The sequence below is a fragment of the Agelaius phoeniceus genome, chromosome 18 (genome assembly GCF_051311805.1).
Source record: "Agelaius phoeniceus isolate bAgePho1 chromosome 18, bAgePho1.hap1, whole genome shotgun sequence".
NCBI classification, from domain to species: domain Eukaryota; kingdom Metazoa; phylum Chordata; class Aves; order Passeriformes; family Icteridae; genus Agelaius; species Agelaius phoeniceus.
Window position 1 is genome coordinate 13,062,600 of NC_135282.1, and position 15,106 is coordinate 13,077,705.

The 15,106-nt window shown below is 57.2% G+C and overlaps 1 protein-coding gene across 8 annotated transcripts in view; it reads left to right on the plus strand.

Moving 5' to 3' along the window:
• Window positions 1-15,106, plus strand: part of OSBP2 (oxysterol binding protein 2) — a 98,871-nt gene that overhangs the window by 61,665 nt on the left and 22,100 nt on the right. For all 8 annotated transcript variants that reach the window (XM_077188035.1, XM_077188037.1, XM_077188036.1 and 5 more), the window contains one exon: window positions 5,631-5,881. In XM_077188035.1, coding sequence (XP_077044150.1) covers window positions 5,631-5,881 — 251 coding nt within the window. The remainder of the gene's footprint in view (window positions 1-5,630; window positions 5,882-15,106) is intronic.

Consider the following 15,106-nt stretch of genomic DNA (forward strand, 5'->3'; position numbering starts at 1 on the left):
TCTCTGAGATCATCGAGTCCAGCCATTCCTCAGCACTGCCAAGGCCACCACTGATCCCTGTCCCCAGGTGCCACATCCTCACAGCTGTTAAATCCCTGCAGGGACAGGGACTCCAGCACTGCCCTGGGCAGCTATGCCATGGCTGGAAACCCTTTCCAGGAAGAAATTTTTCCAGTATTCCCCCCTGGCCCAGCCTGAGGCCGTTCCCTCTGCTCCTGTCCCTGTTCCCTGGAGCACAGCCCGACCCCCCCGGCTGTCCCCTCCTGGCAGGAGCTGTGCAAGGGCCCCCCTGAGGCTCCTTTTCTCCAGGCTGAGCCCCTTCCCAGCTCCCTCAGCCTCTCCTGGGGCTCCAGCCCCTTCTCAGCTCCGTTCCCTGCCCTGGATGCACTCCAGGGATGGATGCTCCAGCCTCTGAGCATCCTCCACCTCAGCCAGTCCTCTCTTCCTCTGTTTTGGTTCCTCCTCATTCCCTGAATGTTTGGAATCCCCTTCAAGGCCATCATTAAAACTCCTTCTGGGCTGTGCTGGAAAATGTTTCAGTTGGATTGTGCTGGGTGTCCCTCACCATCACCCTGTGGGAGTCGTGTTTCCTCTCTCCCCCTCTTCCTCTCCTAAATCCTCCCAAGTATTGAGGAATCTGTGGTTTTGCAGCTTCCGGGAGGTTCTGTGACCCTCAGTGGGTGCTGTTAGGACCCCCCCATTCAGGTTGAAGTCTCAGTGCTGTGATCTTGCTGGGCCCACTGCACTTTGGCTTCTGCAAATCCCCCGTGCTCCATCCTCGAATGAGGAGCCCTGGATTGACTCTCTCTGTGGGTATTTCCTGACCTTCAGGGTGTTTTCCCAGCCTTAGCAAAGCCAAATGATTTTTTCCCTGTCTGAGCTGATCCAAAAGCTGGAATAAGGGCAGGATCCCCAAAGCTGTGGTGTTTGGCTGGGCTCCAAGCAGAGACCTCCAGGCAGAGGCTCCCTGCTCTTCCACCTTTCTGCCTGAGTGAATCCTTCATTGTCAGCAATAGGAGAAACCTTTCTGCAGCTCTCTCCTCCAGCCCTTGGTGATAATCTCCAGCTGTAACTGCAGGACTTGGTGTGTCATGGGCAAAGATTGGTCAGAGGTTGGACACCATGGTCTTGGAGGTCTTTTCCTAAATGATCCTTGATTCAAAGCAGCTTCCCTGAGAACAGCCCTGAGGGGGGAATGAGGGGATCCCAGAGCCCTGTGCTGTGTCACAGCATTCCCATGGCAGTTTGTCCTGCTGGTACAGCTTGGGGGGATGCTGGGGGGCTGCTGGGGATGCTGGAAAGGTGCTGGGGATAGCCTGGTGGCAGCAGGGCTCCTCCACTGGGATCTGGGGCTGCAGCTCCAAAGCTGGTGCAGATCTGAGTGGCTGCTGCTTGCTGCAGGAGACAGAAGGATTCATGTTTCTGTGGCTTTGGGATTTGGTCAGCTTTCCTGGGAGCTCCCAGGAGAAAGATGGAAGCACCTTTAGAGCCAGTGTCAGAGCTCCACCTTGGGAATGGCAGTGGGGAGGTTTGGGTGCTCTTTGTGATCATTTCTGCTTTCAGCTACTCTGATTTATTTCACTGTCACTGTGAGATTGGATTTCCTTCTTCCCATGCTTAAATTTGAGATAATTGCAACAAATTATGTTGCTTGAGATATTGATATATATATATATATATAAAATATTATATAATTAATTATATATATATTAGTTATTGGTTCCTGCTCCAGTGGAAGGTGTCCCTGCCCATGTCAAGAAGATGGAAGGAGGTGAGCTTTAAGGTCCCAACCCAAACCATTCCATGGTTCTATGATTGCAGTTGCCCAGGCAGGAGGAGGAAGGAGGTATCCTGCTGCCATCCTGCCAGCATTCCAGCATCCCACAGCAGCAGCTCTGGGACAGCAGGAGCTGGTGAGGGATGTTCAGCTCAGCCAGCTCAGCTGGAATGAGCAGCATCACTGGCCTGACCCAGGTTCCTTCCCTCTTTTCCTGGGCTTTGAGGCATTTATATAATTCTGCACAGCGATGAAAAATTGGGCCACGCTGTGTTCCTGCCTCAAGCTGAGCACTCGAGCAGGGACTGTTCCCACAGCCTCGGTCAATGGGCAGGAAATAATGTCCTGGCAGAGTGCAGAGCCCATCCCTCTCCCTGCTCTGCCATCCCTGTGCTGGCACTGCCCAGGCTGCCCAGGGAATGGGCACAGCCCCGAGGCTGCCAGAGCTCCAGGAGCCTTTGGGCAGCACTGCCAGGGATGGACAGGGGGGGATTGTTGAGGGGTCTGGGTGATCCTTGTGGGTCCTTCCCAACTCAGGGCATTCTGTGATTCTGTGAAAAATCCCAGGCTGTGATCTGGGATTACACCTGGGCACTGACAGCCCACGGGGCCACGGCTTTGGGGCAGCATTTTGTAAAAGGCAGGATGGGGGAAAATTAAAGGGACTGGAGATAGGCAGAGAGGTACTTTCTCTTGCTTGGCACAGTTTTTGCAGCACTTGTAAGCAGATAAAATTGTCTTTGTGAATTATTTTTGGTATTTTTTCTAAAAAGAAAATTGGGAAATTTGGATTGTTCCCTGGAGTCCCTCAGAGATGGGTTTTGCCATGTTCATCCTGTTGGCAGTGACAGCTGAGCCAGTGGGGTTGGCTTCTGCTCCTGAGAGCTTTATAAAACATGGGACTTTATTATAAATTGGCTGTTAAAGTCCAGCCTCGTTAGTGATCAGATCCCAGAGCTGTGGAGAAGAGGTTCTGCCTGCCAGGCTGCTGGGATGCTGGGGCAAGAGCAGAGTTTCTCACCTGGAGAGAGAGGTGCTGCAGGAGGCCAGAGGGTGCTCTGGAAAGCCCCAGGGACACAGCTCAGAGCAGCAGGAGCAGCCTGGTGTCCCTCTCCCAGTGGGTGTCCAGGCTATGAAATGCTCTGTCCTTGGAAGCACCGGCTCAGGACAGGTGCAGGGACAATCTCCAAGCCCAGGGAATGTGCCCACCCTGCTGGAGACCCTTTGTGTGCCCCAGTGTGGAAGGCACCTTGGGAATGCTTGAAACTTTCGTATCAGAAGATGGACTTTGAGGAGGTTTTGGTTATTTTCCCTACTGGTAGAAAAGTGGCTTTGATTTTCTTGCCAGATCTTTTGGAGCTGGCCTGTGGTGTGAACCTGAGCCATTGCTGTGGTGCCTCTGTGCACCCTCCTGGGATGGAGTCCTTGGAATCCTGCCTGTTCCCGTTCCTGTCCCTGTCCCTGTCCCTGTCCCTGTTCCCGTTCCTGTTCCTGTCCCTGTCCCTGTCCCTGTTCCTGTTCCCGTTCCTGTTCCTGTTCCCGTTCCCGTCCCTGTTCCTGTTCCCGTTCCCGTTCCCATCCCTGTTCCTGTCCCTGTTCCTCTCCCTGTTCCCGTTCCTGTCCCTGTCCCTGTTCCTGTTCCCGTTCCCGTTCCTGTCCCTGTTCCCGTCCCTGTCCCTGTCCCTGTCCCTGTTCCCGTTCCCGTCCCTGTCCCTGTCCCTGTTCCCGTTCCCGTCCCTGTTCCTGTTCCTCTTCCTGTTCCCGTCCCTGTCCCTGTCCCTGTCCCTGTTCCTGTTCCTGTCCCTGTTCCTGTCCCTGTCCCTGTCCCTGTTCCCATTCCCGTCCCTGTTCCTGTTCCTCTTCCTGTTCCCGTCCCTGTTCCTGTTCCTGTCCCTGTTCCTGTCCCTGTCCCTGTTCCTGTTCCCCTGCTAGCTGTTCTGGAGACTTCCCTGATTCTGGGGGTGTTTTCAAACCCCTGGTCCTGTCCCCTGCCCGGCCTGTCTGTGGGAGCTGCCCAGCTCCCAGCCCCTCAGCTGGCAGCTCACCTTCCTTGGGAAGCTCTCAGCTGCTTTCCCCTGCGTGTCTGATTCTCCTTGGTGGCTGCTTCCTCTCCTGGCTCCAGCAGCTCTGCTCTTGTTTCTCAGCTGGGCTGCAGAGGGACCAGGTGGTGACACTGGGAGATGCTGTCCTGGTGCTTCATGGAGCCACCTGGGGTTTGCTCCATGCCCCGTTTTCCTTGGATTTTCTCCCTTTGTCCTTGGGCAGTGAGGCTGGTCCTGCTGTGGAGGATCAGTGCTGTTCCTGAGCTGTGCCTCCTGTCCCATCACATCCACTCTGGGGAGGTTCACCACAGCCCTGCTGTGACCCTGTGCTGTGCTCTGCTCCTGCTGCCACTTCCTGTTCCTGTCACATTTATCCAGATCCTTGCCTTTGGATCACAGCCATCAAAGGGTGCTCTTCCTCTGCTTTCCTTACTGTGCATTCAGTCTGAGCAGTGCCTGAGCACCTCTCCCAGTCCCCACAGCATTTCCAGAGCTGCTATCAATGAGCCAGGAATAGCAGCCAAACACCCACCTGCCAGGGAATCACGGGTTTCCTTCTTTCCTCCCAGTGCTGAGAGGGAATGTGCTGCTCCCCTGTTACACCAGAGCCTTCCCTGAGCTCTGTGCCTGGATTGTTTGGAGAATGTTCTCACTCCTCAAACCCCCTGGATTGTTTGGAGAATGTTCTCACTCCCCCAAGACCCCCAGACCTGGCAGAGCAGCTGCAGCTGGGTTTTGCTGGTGTCCATCTCTCTGAAATCACAAACAGAAGATGGAGAGAGGGGAGATACAGGAGCAGCTTCCTGCTCTAGTGCCTCACTGGGTTTTGGGAGCACCTGGAAAACCCTCGGTTGAACTTTGGAGCATAAGGATGGGGCACAGCCCCTGTCCAGGACCTGCTTCTCTCTTTTTGTGTTTGCTTTGGGTGCTGCTGCTTCTTGGGCCCGATCACCTCCTTCCTGAGGGAGCAGTGGGGTGATCAGAAATGCTGTGTTACCCCCACTGAGTGGATTTGGGTTAATTTCCTGCTTTGAAGTGTTCTGGAGTTGCAGGAATTTTTTGCTGTAGCTGAGGTGCTGATCGTGGCGTTTTCTGCCCTCTGAAGACGTGGTGGTAATTTTGGATAAAGTGTCACTTTCCTTGGTGTCTCTGTGACCTTTCCCTCAAGTGACACAGTTCACCCTGCCCCGAGCAGAGCTGGCAGAGCCCCCAGTGCAGGGTGGATCGACCCCAGTGAGCTTGGGCAGGGCAGGTTTGGTGTGTGGCACTCCCAACCCTGAACCAGATCTCGGTGACAGCCGCAGGAGTGGCTGCTCAGGGCTCTGGGTGCCACTGCCACCATGCTGTGCTCCGGGGGGCGTGGTGGCCACGACCCCCAGCACTGGCAGGGGGTCCCTGCTCCCTGTCCCTACTCCCTGCTCCCTGTCCCTGCTCCCTGTCCCTGCTCCCTGTCCCAGCTCCCTTGTCCCAGCTCCCTGTCCCTGCTCCCTGTCCCTGCTCCCTGTCCCTGCTCCCTGTCCCTGCTCCCTGCTCCCTGTCCCTGCTCCCTGTCCCTGTCCCTGCTCCCTGCTCCCTTCTCCCTGCTCCCTGCTCCCTGTCCCTGTCCCTGTCCCTGTTCCCTGTCCCTGCTCCCTGTCCCTGTCCCTGCTCCCTGTCCCTGTCCCTGTCCCTGCTCCCTGTCCCTTGTCCTTGCTCCCTGTCCCTGCTCCCTGCTCCCTGTCCCTGTCCCTGGTCCCTGCCCGCGGCGCTGCCGGGCTCAGCGGCCGGGGGTAACCATGGAAACGCTGTTCTCTCCATCCCTCCCCGTGCAGATGACTCGGGTGACGAGGAGCCCGCCTCGCAGTCAGACAAGAGCGAGCTGCACGGCCCCCTGAAGACCCTGTCGAGTAAGCTGGAGGACCTGAGCACCTGCAACGAGCTGATCGCCAAGCACGGCGCGGCCCTGCAGCGCTCGCTCAGCGAGCTGGAGAACCTGCGCCTGCCGGCCGACAGCGGGGAGAAGATCAAGGCGGTGAACGAGCGCGCCACGCTCTTCCGCATCACCTCCAATGCTATGATCAACGTGAGTGCTGCTTCTCTGCCCCTCCTCCTCCTCCTCCTCCTCCTCCTCCTCCTCCTCCTCTTCCTCCTCCATCCTCCTGCCCTCCCTGGTTGCTCCCCGTGCCTCGGCTCATGTTACCGCGGGGCTCGGTGCTGCGGTGAGGGCATGGGAAGTTGGGAAGATGCAGCTGGGAAGAGGGCACTGAGACACAGGTATGCTGCATCCTTCCAGCCTGCTCCATGGAATAGGAAGCTGGGAGATGGGGATGTTGGCAATGCTGAGGGGCTTTCTCCTGCTCCATGGGTGGAATCCTGCCTGGCACAGCACTTTAGAGCCCACTGTCCGCTGCAGCTTGAGACCCACATCCCACATCCCTCACATCCTTGTTGCTTCCATGAAGCTGCTGGAGTCCCACATGGCTGTGGGATTTCACTCCCTCGGGGTCTCTGTGGGATTTCACTCCCTCAGGGTCCCTGTGGGATTTCACTCCCTCGGGGTCTCTGTGGGATTTCACCCCATCAGGGTCTCTGTGGGATTTAACCCCTCGGGATCTCTGTGGGATTTAAGCCCTTGGGGTCTCTGTGGGATTTAACCCCTCAGGGTCTCATTCTGGCACTGCTCTCCCAGCTGGGTTTCGGAGGTCAGGAGGTGCTGGCACCGCCCCTGCTCCTGCCTTGTGCAGCCTCACGGTGCTTTTGGTGCTTTTTGGAGACAGCTCGTGTTTGGAGTGTGGCTCTGCCTCCATGGCAGTGAGACAGCCCTTCCTGGGGAGCCTGGTTTGCCCTGGAGAGCTGTGAGAGAGAGCAAAACTGAATAAAATATTTAAAGAAAATTTTAAAAAAGCAATCCCAAAGCTTCACTGAGCTGGAATAATGGATGAAGGCAGAGCTCAGGGAATTGTGAATGGAGCAGTGCTGTCACTGTGCTGTCCCAGCCCTGAGCAGAAAGAGGTTGGGTGGTATTTGATGTGGGCTTTAAAAAATAGCAATAATTCCCAACAGGAGCTGGAGGGTACTCAGAGCCCCATGGTCTCAGCATCCTCCCCATTCCCACTGCTAGGATTCTGTAGCCACAGGGAAAAGGGCTTCCTGAGTCTCTTTTGTGTTTCAGAGCAGTTTGGGGAGGCTTGTGCAGTGCTCTCCCCCATGGAGAGTTTGTCCAAGTTTTGGGAATGGGGTTGGCAGCGTGGTGGGAGGCGGCAGTAGAGCCTTGGTGCTGCCCAGGTTTGCTGTCAGGAGGCAGAACAGCAATGGGATGTGGGCAGGGAATTGCCAGAGAGAGGATTCTCCAGCAGCCTTTTGGGAAGGGATGAGCAGAGCAGTATTTGCTGTGTCCAGCCCAGAGAGGAGGAGGAGGAGGAAGAGGAGGAGGAGAAGGTTGTGGTGTTTGCAACGTGATAGAAGCTTGAGCGAGGCTGTCTGGAGGGTGGGGAATTCCACAAAAACCATTGTGCTGGGATAAAACAGCAGGAGCGTGGCTTGTGCAAAATCCTAAGCAGGTAAGAGGGGCTTGGGGGTGGCAGGGCACATTCTCACAGCATCCTTTGGTACTTCAGCTTTGGATGGGCATCCTGGGGAGATGCCCCAGGGACAGGCTGTGCCCTGGGAGGGGCAGGGCTGGAGGGAGCAGGGTGGGAGCAGGGGGCAGCTCCAGGAGGAGGTTGGGGCTCTCCCAGAGCCCTCCTGAGCTGGGTGTTTTGGGAGGAGGTGACGGAGCTGTGGGCAGGGGACACTTTGAGGGGCTGGCTTGGAATGGCAGGAGAGGGACAAGCAGTGAGGGGGGGAGCAGGAGGGAGGGGACCAGCCTGATCCCCCGTCCCAGGGACTGGTGGCTCCCAGGCACAGTGTCACCTTTCCCAGCATGGATCCCTTTCTCCCTTTCTGTGCTTTGATTTCTCCTTTTGGATGGGCTGATGCCTTCTGGAGCTGCCAGGAGCCTCCATGGGGGATGGGGGGAGCTCTGTGCAGTGCAAAACTCCCAAAATCTTCTGTATAGAACATAAAACATCGCTCCAGGGAAGCACAGGGAGCTTCCTGGTAAAAACACACTGTGCTCGTCCCACCTCCATCCCCGAGCACATTGCCCATGGCAGCACAGGGTGCTTTTGCCAGGCCAGGAGCTCCCTGCAGGAGAAGTTCAAGTGTCCTTCCCTGCCAGGCTTTTCCTGGAGAGATCCCAGCTGCACCACTGGGCTGGTGCTGGCACGTGGATGCTCTGTGTCCAGAGCAGCAGCACCAAACCTCATGGATCTGCTCTGGATCTGTGAGCTTTGCTGCTGTGGCTGTGAGCAGAAGAGGTGGATGCTCCTGGGAGAAGGGATGGGTGCTCTGGGGAGGGGTGGATGCTCCAGGGGGAGGGATTGAGTGTTCCAGGGAAGGAGGCATGAGTGCTTCAGGAAAGGGAGGAGTGCTAGGGGAAGGAAGGATGGGTGTTCCAGTGAAGGAATGGGTGCTGTAAGGAAGGGATGGGTTCTCCTGGGAAGAGGGGATGGGTGCTCTAGGGAAGGGATGGATGCTCCAGGGAAAGAATGAGTGCTCCAGGGAAGGAAGGGGTGCTCCAGGAAAAAGAAGGGTGCTCCAGGGAAGAAGGGCTGGCCATTAATCTGGGAAGGGCTGGATGCTCCTGTGAAAGGATGGGTGCTCCAGGGAAGGAATGAGTGCTCCAGGGAAGGAATGGGTGCAGTAGGGAAGGGATGGGTTCTCCTGGGAAGAAGAGATGGGTGCTCTAGGGAAGGGATGGATCGCCCAGTGAAGGAATGGGTGCTCCTGGGAAGAAGGGATAGGTGCTGTGGGGAAGGGGTGGATGCTCCAGGGAAGGAATGGATGCTTCTGGGAAGGAAGGGGTGCTCCAGGAAAAAGAGGGGTGCTCCAGGGAAGAAGGGCTGGGCAATATGGGGAAGGGCTGAGTGCTCCTGTGAAGGAATGGATGCTCCAGGGAAGGGCAAGGTGGTCTTGGGAAGAAGGGATAGGTCCTCTGGGAAAGGGATGGGTGCTCCAGGGAAGGGAAAGGTGCTCCTGGGGAGAAGGGATAGATGCTCCTCTGAAGGAATGGGTGCTCCAGGGAAGGAATGGGTGCTCCAGGGAAGGGAAGGGTGCTCCTGGGAAGAAGGGCTGGGCAATCTGAGGAAGGGTTGGATGCTCCTGTGAAGGAATGGGTGCTCCAGGGAAGGAATGGGTGCTCCACTGAAGGAGTGGGTGCTCTGGGGAGGGGAAGGGTGCTCCTGGGAAGAGGGGCTGGCAGCTGAGGGCCGGCGCATGCAGTTCCTGTGCAGCTGCCTGTGATCCGATTATGTAAATGGCCCCGGAGCCGCGGGGAGCGCAGCAAGCACAGGAAATAAATAAATAGAGATGGAAATGCAAAGGCTTTGCTGAGAAGGTGACCTTCCCTCTGTGCTCTGGGTGCTGCCACAGCCAGCACCGGGTGCTCCTCTCCAGAGGCTGGGAGCATCACCTGGGTAGGTGGTGCTGGCAGTGATGGGGAAAGGTTTGGGCAGAGTGGGATGTGCTGGGCTGTTGTGGTACAGGTGAGGATTTCAGACATGCTGGATTTCAGACTGGCTGTTGCAGGGCTTAAACTGAAGCCCAGAGCTCTGTGAGCCTCCTGTTGGCTCTGCTCCCTGTTGGAATCACAGCAGGCAGAGTCCAGGCTTGCTGGGATGCAGGAGCCCGGTGTCAGCAGGGCTGGGCAGCAGACACAGAGAGCCAAGGCACAATCTGCACAATCTGCCACGGGGGAGGAGTGGGAGGTGTGTGAAAATAAGAAACAACAAATTACCAGGATGAGAGGCCCAGAGGATCCGGAGCAGTGCGCTGAGTTGAGTAGACTCATCCAGGAGTGGGGAAAGCTCCATCTCATCATTCAGCAGGAGACAGCAGGCAGGAGGGATGTGTGGATGCACTGAGGAAGCCAGTTTGGGCGTCAGGAAGAGCTCACAGGGCTGTGGGTGGTGATGGAAATAGGTTTTTAATGGGAATGGGGATGCTACGGCGGAGCTTTGTGCTTCCTCAGGGAACAGGAGTGTGGGGAGCAGCAGGGCTTGGGCTTGCCTGTGTCATTCCTGGGTTAGTTTGTGTTTTCCCTTGAGGTTTTGGAGGAGCAAGGGTGCAGGAAGACTCTGCCAGGCCAGTGCAGCCCAGACAAGGAAGGGTGAGAGGAGCAGGGGTGCAGTGCTGGGTGGGAGATGCTGCTCCATCAGGATTTGGTGACAATGGACCCCTGGAGCAGGCAGTCCCAGGAGCAAAGGTCTCACCTGCCCTCGAGAGGCACTGCTGGCCACCCCAGCCTGTCCTGCAGGGATGCCAGCACCCTCTTTGAGGCAGGCTGATTTCCCAGCCAGCTTTTCCATTCCCATGGGAATGAACCTGCCTGGAGCAGCAGCACCTGAGGCATCAGCACAGAGCACCCTTCATCCTTCAGGCCTGCCAGGAGTGTAAAACATGGAGCTGGAGCCAGAGTGAGGTGAACAACAGCATGTGCTGCCTCTCCTCCAGGAAAGGGTCCCCAGGCTGTCAGTTTAAGTCCCTCCAGGATACCCAGCAGCATCCCAGAGGCTGCATCCTCCAGTCCCAGCAGGATTTCTCCCTGTGGATCCCTCCAGGGTTGTGTTTTGGCTCAGCAGCACTTTTGGGGTGGTCCTGTGTCATGTGCCAGTTGCTCAAGGAGCCTCTGGCCTCTCCCTGCAGCCCCACTGGGCTCCTGGAGACTCTGAATGGCATCTGCCTGGTGGAGTTGGTTTATTTGGAGCCCTCTGGGTGCCTGTGATGGAACAAGCTGCCTGGGCACAAGATGTGCTTCCCCACAGTTCCTCCTCTGCCTCCAGCTTCCCTGTGCAGCACTGAGCCCCCTGTGCCCCATGGAAATGCTGCTGTGATTGATCCATACTCCCCTCACTGTTTCCATATTAACTCAGACAGTGCTGAGCACCTGCTCTGAGCAGCCTCGGGGTGCCCAGCACAGCCTCCAGCCCAGTGTGTGACTTCTGGCTTTATGCAGTGGTAGATGATGGATACACCCTGGGAGTGTGTCTGTGTCTGCTTGGAAAACTGCTCAGAGCTGGGAGGCAGCAGAGTGACCTGGGGTCACCTCCTTGGAGTGACCCTGGGGCTGGGGTGGTGCTCTTGGTCCATACCTTGGGCATGTCCCTGTGCTGGAACTGCTTCCTGCTGTGGATGGACATTTGGTCTGTCCCTTGGGGTCCCCAAGCCCATCATGGCACAGGCAGGATGATGGACCTGACGTCCTCCATCTGGGCAGCAGGGAGGGACCAGCAGGCTCATCCCAGTTCATCCCAGTACAGCCAGTGGGCTGGACCTGTGCATTCAGGGGTTAATTCCAGTGCTGCAGCAAGAAAACTCCATCTTTAACCCCTGGATTTGCTTCTTCGGGGCAGGGATTCCCTCTGTGACCCCAGGCAGCTGCTCTGCTGCCCAAAACCCCAGCCAGACCCCACAGGGGGCTTGTGCCGTGCCCCTGGTGAGGGGGGTGGCACAGGAGCTGTGCTGGCATGTGGCACCGGCTGTGTTAATTATCCGTGCTGCGCTAACGACGCGCACTAATCAGCGCCTTGCAAACCATGTCACCGACCCAGAAAAGCCCCGGCAGTGGGATTAAATCCCTAACTCAGCCCTAATCCCCCTCGGATGAGAGGGCTGCAGCGAGGGCTCCGGGTGCCCTGCATGCTCCTGCTGTGGAGGCACTCAGAGGAAATAACTGGTGGGTGCTTTGCTTTTACTGGGGGAGGGTGGGAGGGTGACAGTGGCACCCTGGGGTCTGTCCCTGCCTCAGTGGGGCTGGGAGAGGGGAAACAGGGAGATGAGGAGATGGGGAGATGTGGAAATGGGGTGATGTGGAAATGGGGTGATGGGAAGATGGGGAGATGTGGAAATGGGGAGATGTGGAGCCTGGCCCCTGCTCTTGGAGCTGCTGCATCTTTCCCGGAGCATCCTGTGATGCTTTTCAGTGTAGCGGTGTGAGGGTATCTCTGATCAGATCTGTTCAGACAGGCAGTGCCTTCCTCCCACTCCCTCCTCATCGTCATTCCCTGAGTGCTTCCAACTGGATTTTATCAGGTGTGTGGGTACTCAGCCCTCGTGTGTGGCTGTGGGGCCTCCGTGCTGCCCAGGGTTTTCAGTGGGTGCTCCTGCTCACCCTGCTGCAGGGGTTTTCACCTTTCTTCCCCTTCTTCTCTCTCTCTTCCTCCTCCTTGTTCTGTCCATCTGACCCCCAGGAGATTTCAGTCTGTTCTGGGGCTCCCCTCAGAACCTTGTGCAAGAAGAGGGAGGATGAATCTGTCCCCAGCACCTGAGGGTGCCTCTTGCAGCTCTTCCCTCCTGGATGTTTTTGGCTGAGGGGGATGACTTTTCCACTGAGGAGAGCTGGGAGTGTTTGTGCCGTGCTGCTGGGTCAGCAGGGCTGTGTTGGTGGGCCCAGCAGGGCCCTGCACTGTCAGCAGTGCCTGGGCTTGAGCAGCAGCTCTGCTGAGCTGGGAGCCAGCCCAGCCAGGCATCACCTCTGCATTAACTGTGCCCAGGGATCCTCCTGGGATCCCCATCCCTGCCTGGAGGCTGGGGCCCTGGGGAGGGCAAATATCAAAGCATTGCTGGGTGAATAATCCCTTTGTGTTTGCCTCTTCCCTGGGCTGCTGCCCTGAGATGCTTCACTCCAGCTCCTTCCTCCAGTGTGTGTTGAAGGAAAAGGCACTGGAATGGCCCCTCTGCTCTCCTGTGGATTTACCCAGGAAGAAGTACAGCACTGGGAGATGAGGGGGTTGTGGGGGGCTGCTGCTGCTCCTGTAGCCCCTCTCACACTGTGGGAGGTTTGCACGAGGCTGAATGTGAGGGACAATCCGAGGCAGCTTCCTGCAGATCCCGGGGTCGGAGCTGCCCGCGGGCAGTGCCAGCTGCTCCTGCTGCTGAGTGCTTGGACAGATGCTCCTCCAGCCTGGGATCTGCTCCATCAGGGGATGAGCAAAGCAGCTAGCCAGAGCCTCAGGAAATCTGTCATCCTGGGAGCCGTCGGCAGGACAGAGCTCTCTGGGCACACCAGCACCGGGATCGGGGCTCCAGGGGTCTGGAAGGGGGGATTGGCTTCTCTCCTCAGGGGGTCTGGGGCCTTGGGCAAGGGAAGGAGAACAAGGAATGTGCAGCAGCCACCTGGAGGTACATCCCTGCAGGGAAAGAGCCAGTGCTGGGAGCTTCCCAGGGAGGGCATTTTTGGCACAAGTGGCAGTGGAGAGGCCCCGCCGCTGGGCAGGCAGGTGAGAGCACCAGGACAAGTCTGAGCTTTTCATGGCTGGAGGAGAGCAGGGAAGCTCTGCAGGGATGTGGTTATGGAGTGGCCACTCTGCAGCAGGAGGTCCCAGCACAGTCTCAGCTCCCAGAATATCTTCTGTGCTGGTCCCAGTGTGCCCTTGGCACCCTCTGGCACGGCCAGAGGAGGCTGCTGGGTGCTGCTCAGTGAGCTTTGGGGTGGAAGGGTCGGCACCCCGGAGTAACCAGCAAATTCCTCAGTTGTTTTCCCACCAGAAACCAGAGTCAGATCCTTCCTGTGGCACAGCTCCAGGCTGGCACTGCCTTGGTCTGTGACCCGTGGGCAGCGTTGGCTCGTTCCCCTTGCCAGAGCCACACTGACCATGCCCTCCTCTCCTGCTGGGTGCCGCTGACTCGGGATCGGTCCCTGCTTCCTCCTCCACGAGGCTCCGTGGGGGTGGGATTAGAGCCTCTTAGCACAGCCAGCCAGTGGATTTGCCACTGTTTGCCACTAATCCCCTCTTTATTGCATGGGGTGGATTCCACAGCGCTCACAGCGGTGCTGCAGGCGGGGTCTGGGTGCTGGGCCAGCCCTGGGGCTTCGGGATGGGCTTTGGGATGAGCTTGGCTCTGGGGAACCCCTGGGCATGGTGCATCTGATTGGAACACTGATGTGTCCTTGGCCTTTAAACAGGTGGCCCAAAATAACGTAGTAAGGTGGGAAAATTCCCAGATTCACAACCAGGAGACAAAATCTGACCCCAACCACAGTGGGGATGTCTCCATCTTGGACATCCCTATCCCAGATTTCTCTGTCTTGGACATCTCCATCGTGGACATTCCTGACTCCCAGGGAATCCATGAATTCCAGAGAGAAGCAGGCACTGCTGGGGCACAAAGTGCCACATGGAATGGGACCATCAGAGCACCTTGTTCAAGCACTGGGGTCTGGCTGAGCTGCTGATAGTGGCATCAAGGGGTGGGCTGGAGCCTGCTCCAGTGTCTTCCCATTTCCTGTTGGCTCACTAAGGATCTTTCCCATCTCTGCTTTTTTGTAGCACCTATTTCCCCTGGATGCAGAGGGATAATTTTCCACATTGAGCTCACAGGGTTTTATGCAATGTCACCTTGGTTTCTCAGGGTGTCACAACATGCTGAGGCTCAGCCCAGCTCTCCCCACCAGCCCTGCCCCAGGCAGGAGCAGTTCTTGGTGTTTCCACATCTTGCTTCAGACAGCTGGACACTGGCTGAGGGTCACTGCAATGATTTGGGAGGATTTGCTGTTATTTCAGCAGGCTGGGTTGCTGTGGTGCCCTTGTGGGTGCCATGGCTGTCATCGAGCAGATACCCACACTCCAGACCATGTCTCGCTGCTGCCATCTGACTCTGTGTGATGATTTGGGATTCAGGTTGGCTCTGTCCTTTTATTTCCCCTTTGCCTGCTGCTCAGAGTGTTTTTTGGGGAAGGAAGGACAAATTAACCCTCTCTGGGTGCAGTGGCAGATTGTGGCTCTGTATCTCACCATTCTGAACCCAAATGGCTTCAGCCCCATCCCTGGAAGTGTTCAAGGTTGGACAGGGCTCAGAGCAGCCTAGTGGGAGGTCCCCTGCCCATGGAGGGGGTAGAAGGAGATGAGCTCCAAGGTCCCTTCCCAGCTAACCCGTGATGCTGTGATTCTCTGGTTTGTGCTGTGTGCAGAGCCAAACAAAGGCCCTTCCCTCGGGGCTGTTGTGCAGCAGCAGCAGCAGCAGCCAGCTGTGTCCCAGGGTTTTGATGACTCCAGGAAGGAAGGGAGCACTTATCTGCCAGGCACTCGAACGCAGAGCTCTGTCCCTGCTGAGTGAAGTGACGGCTCCTGCTCTGTAATTCACCCAAGAACAGGAGATGATTGAACCCATCTGGTTCTTGAACCCATCTGGCACTTGCCTCCTCTCCTGTCACTCCTGGGCCATGAAGTGCTCCTTGTCCCATCCTTGAGGAGCAGGAGGTGTTGGTCCC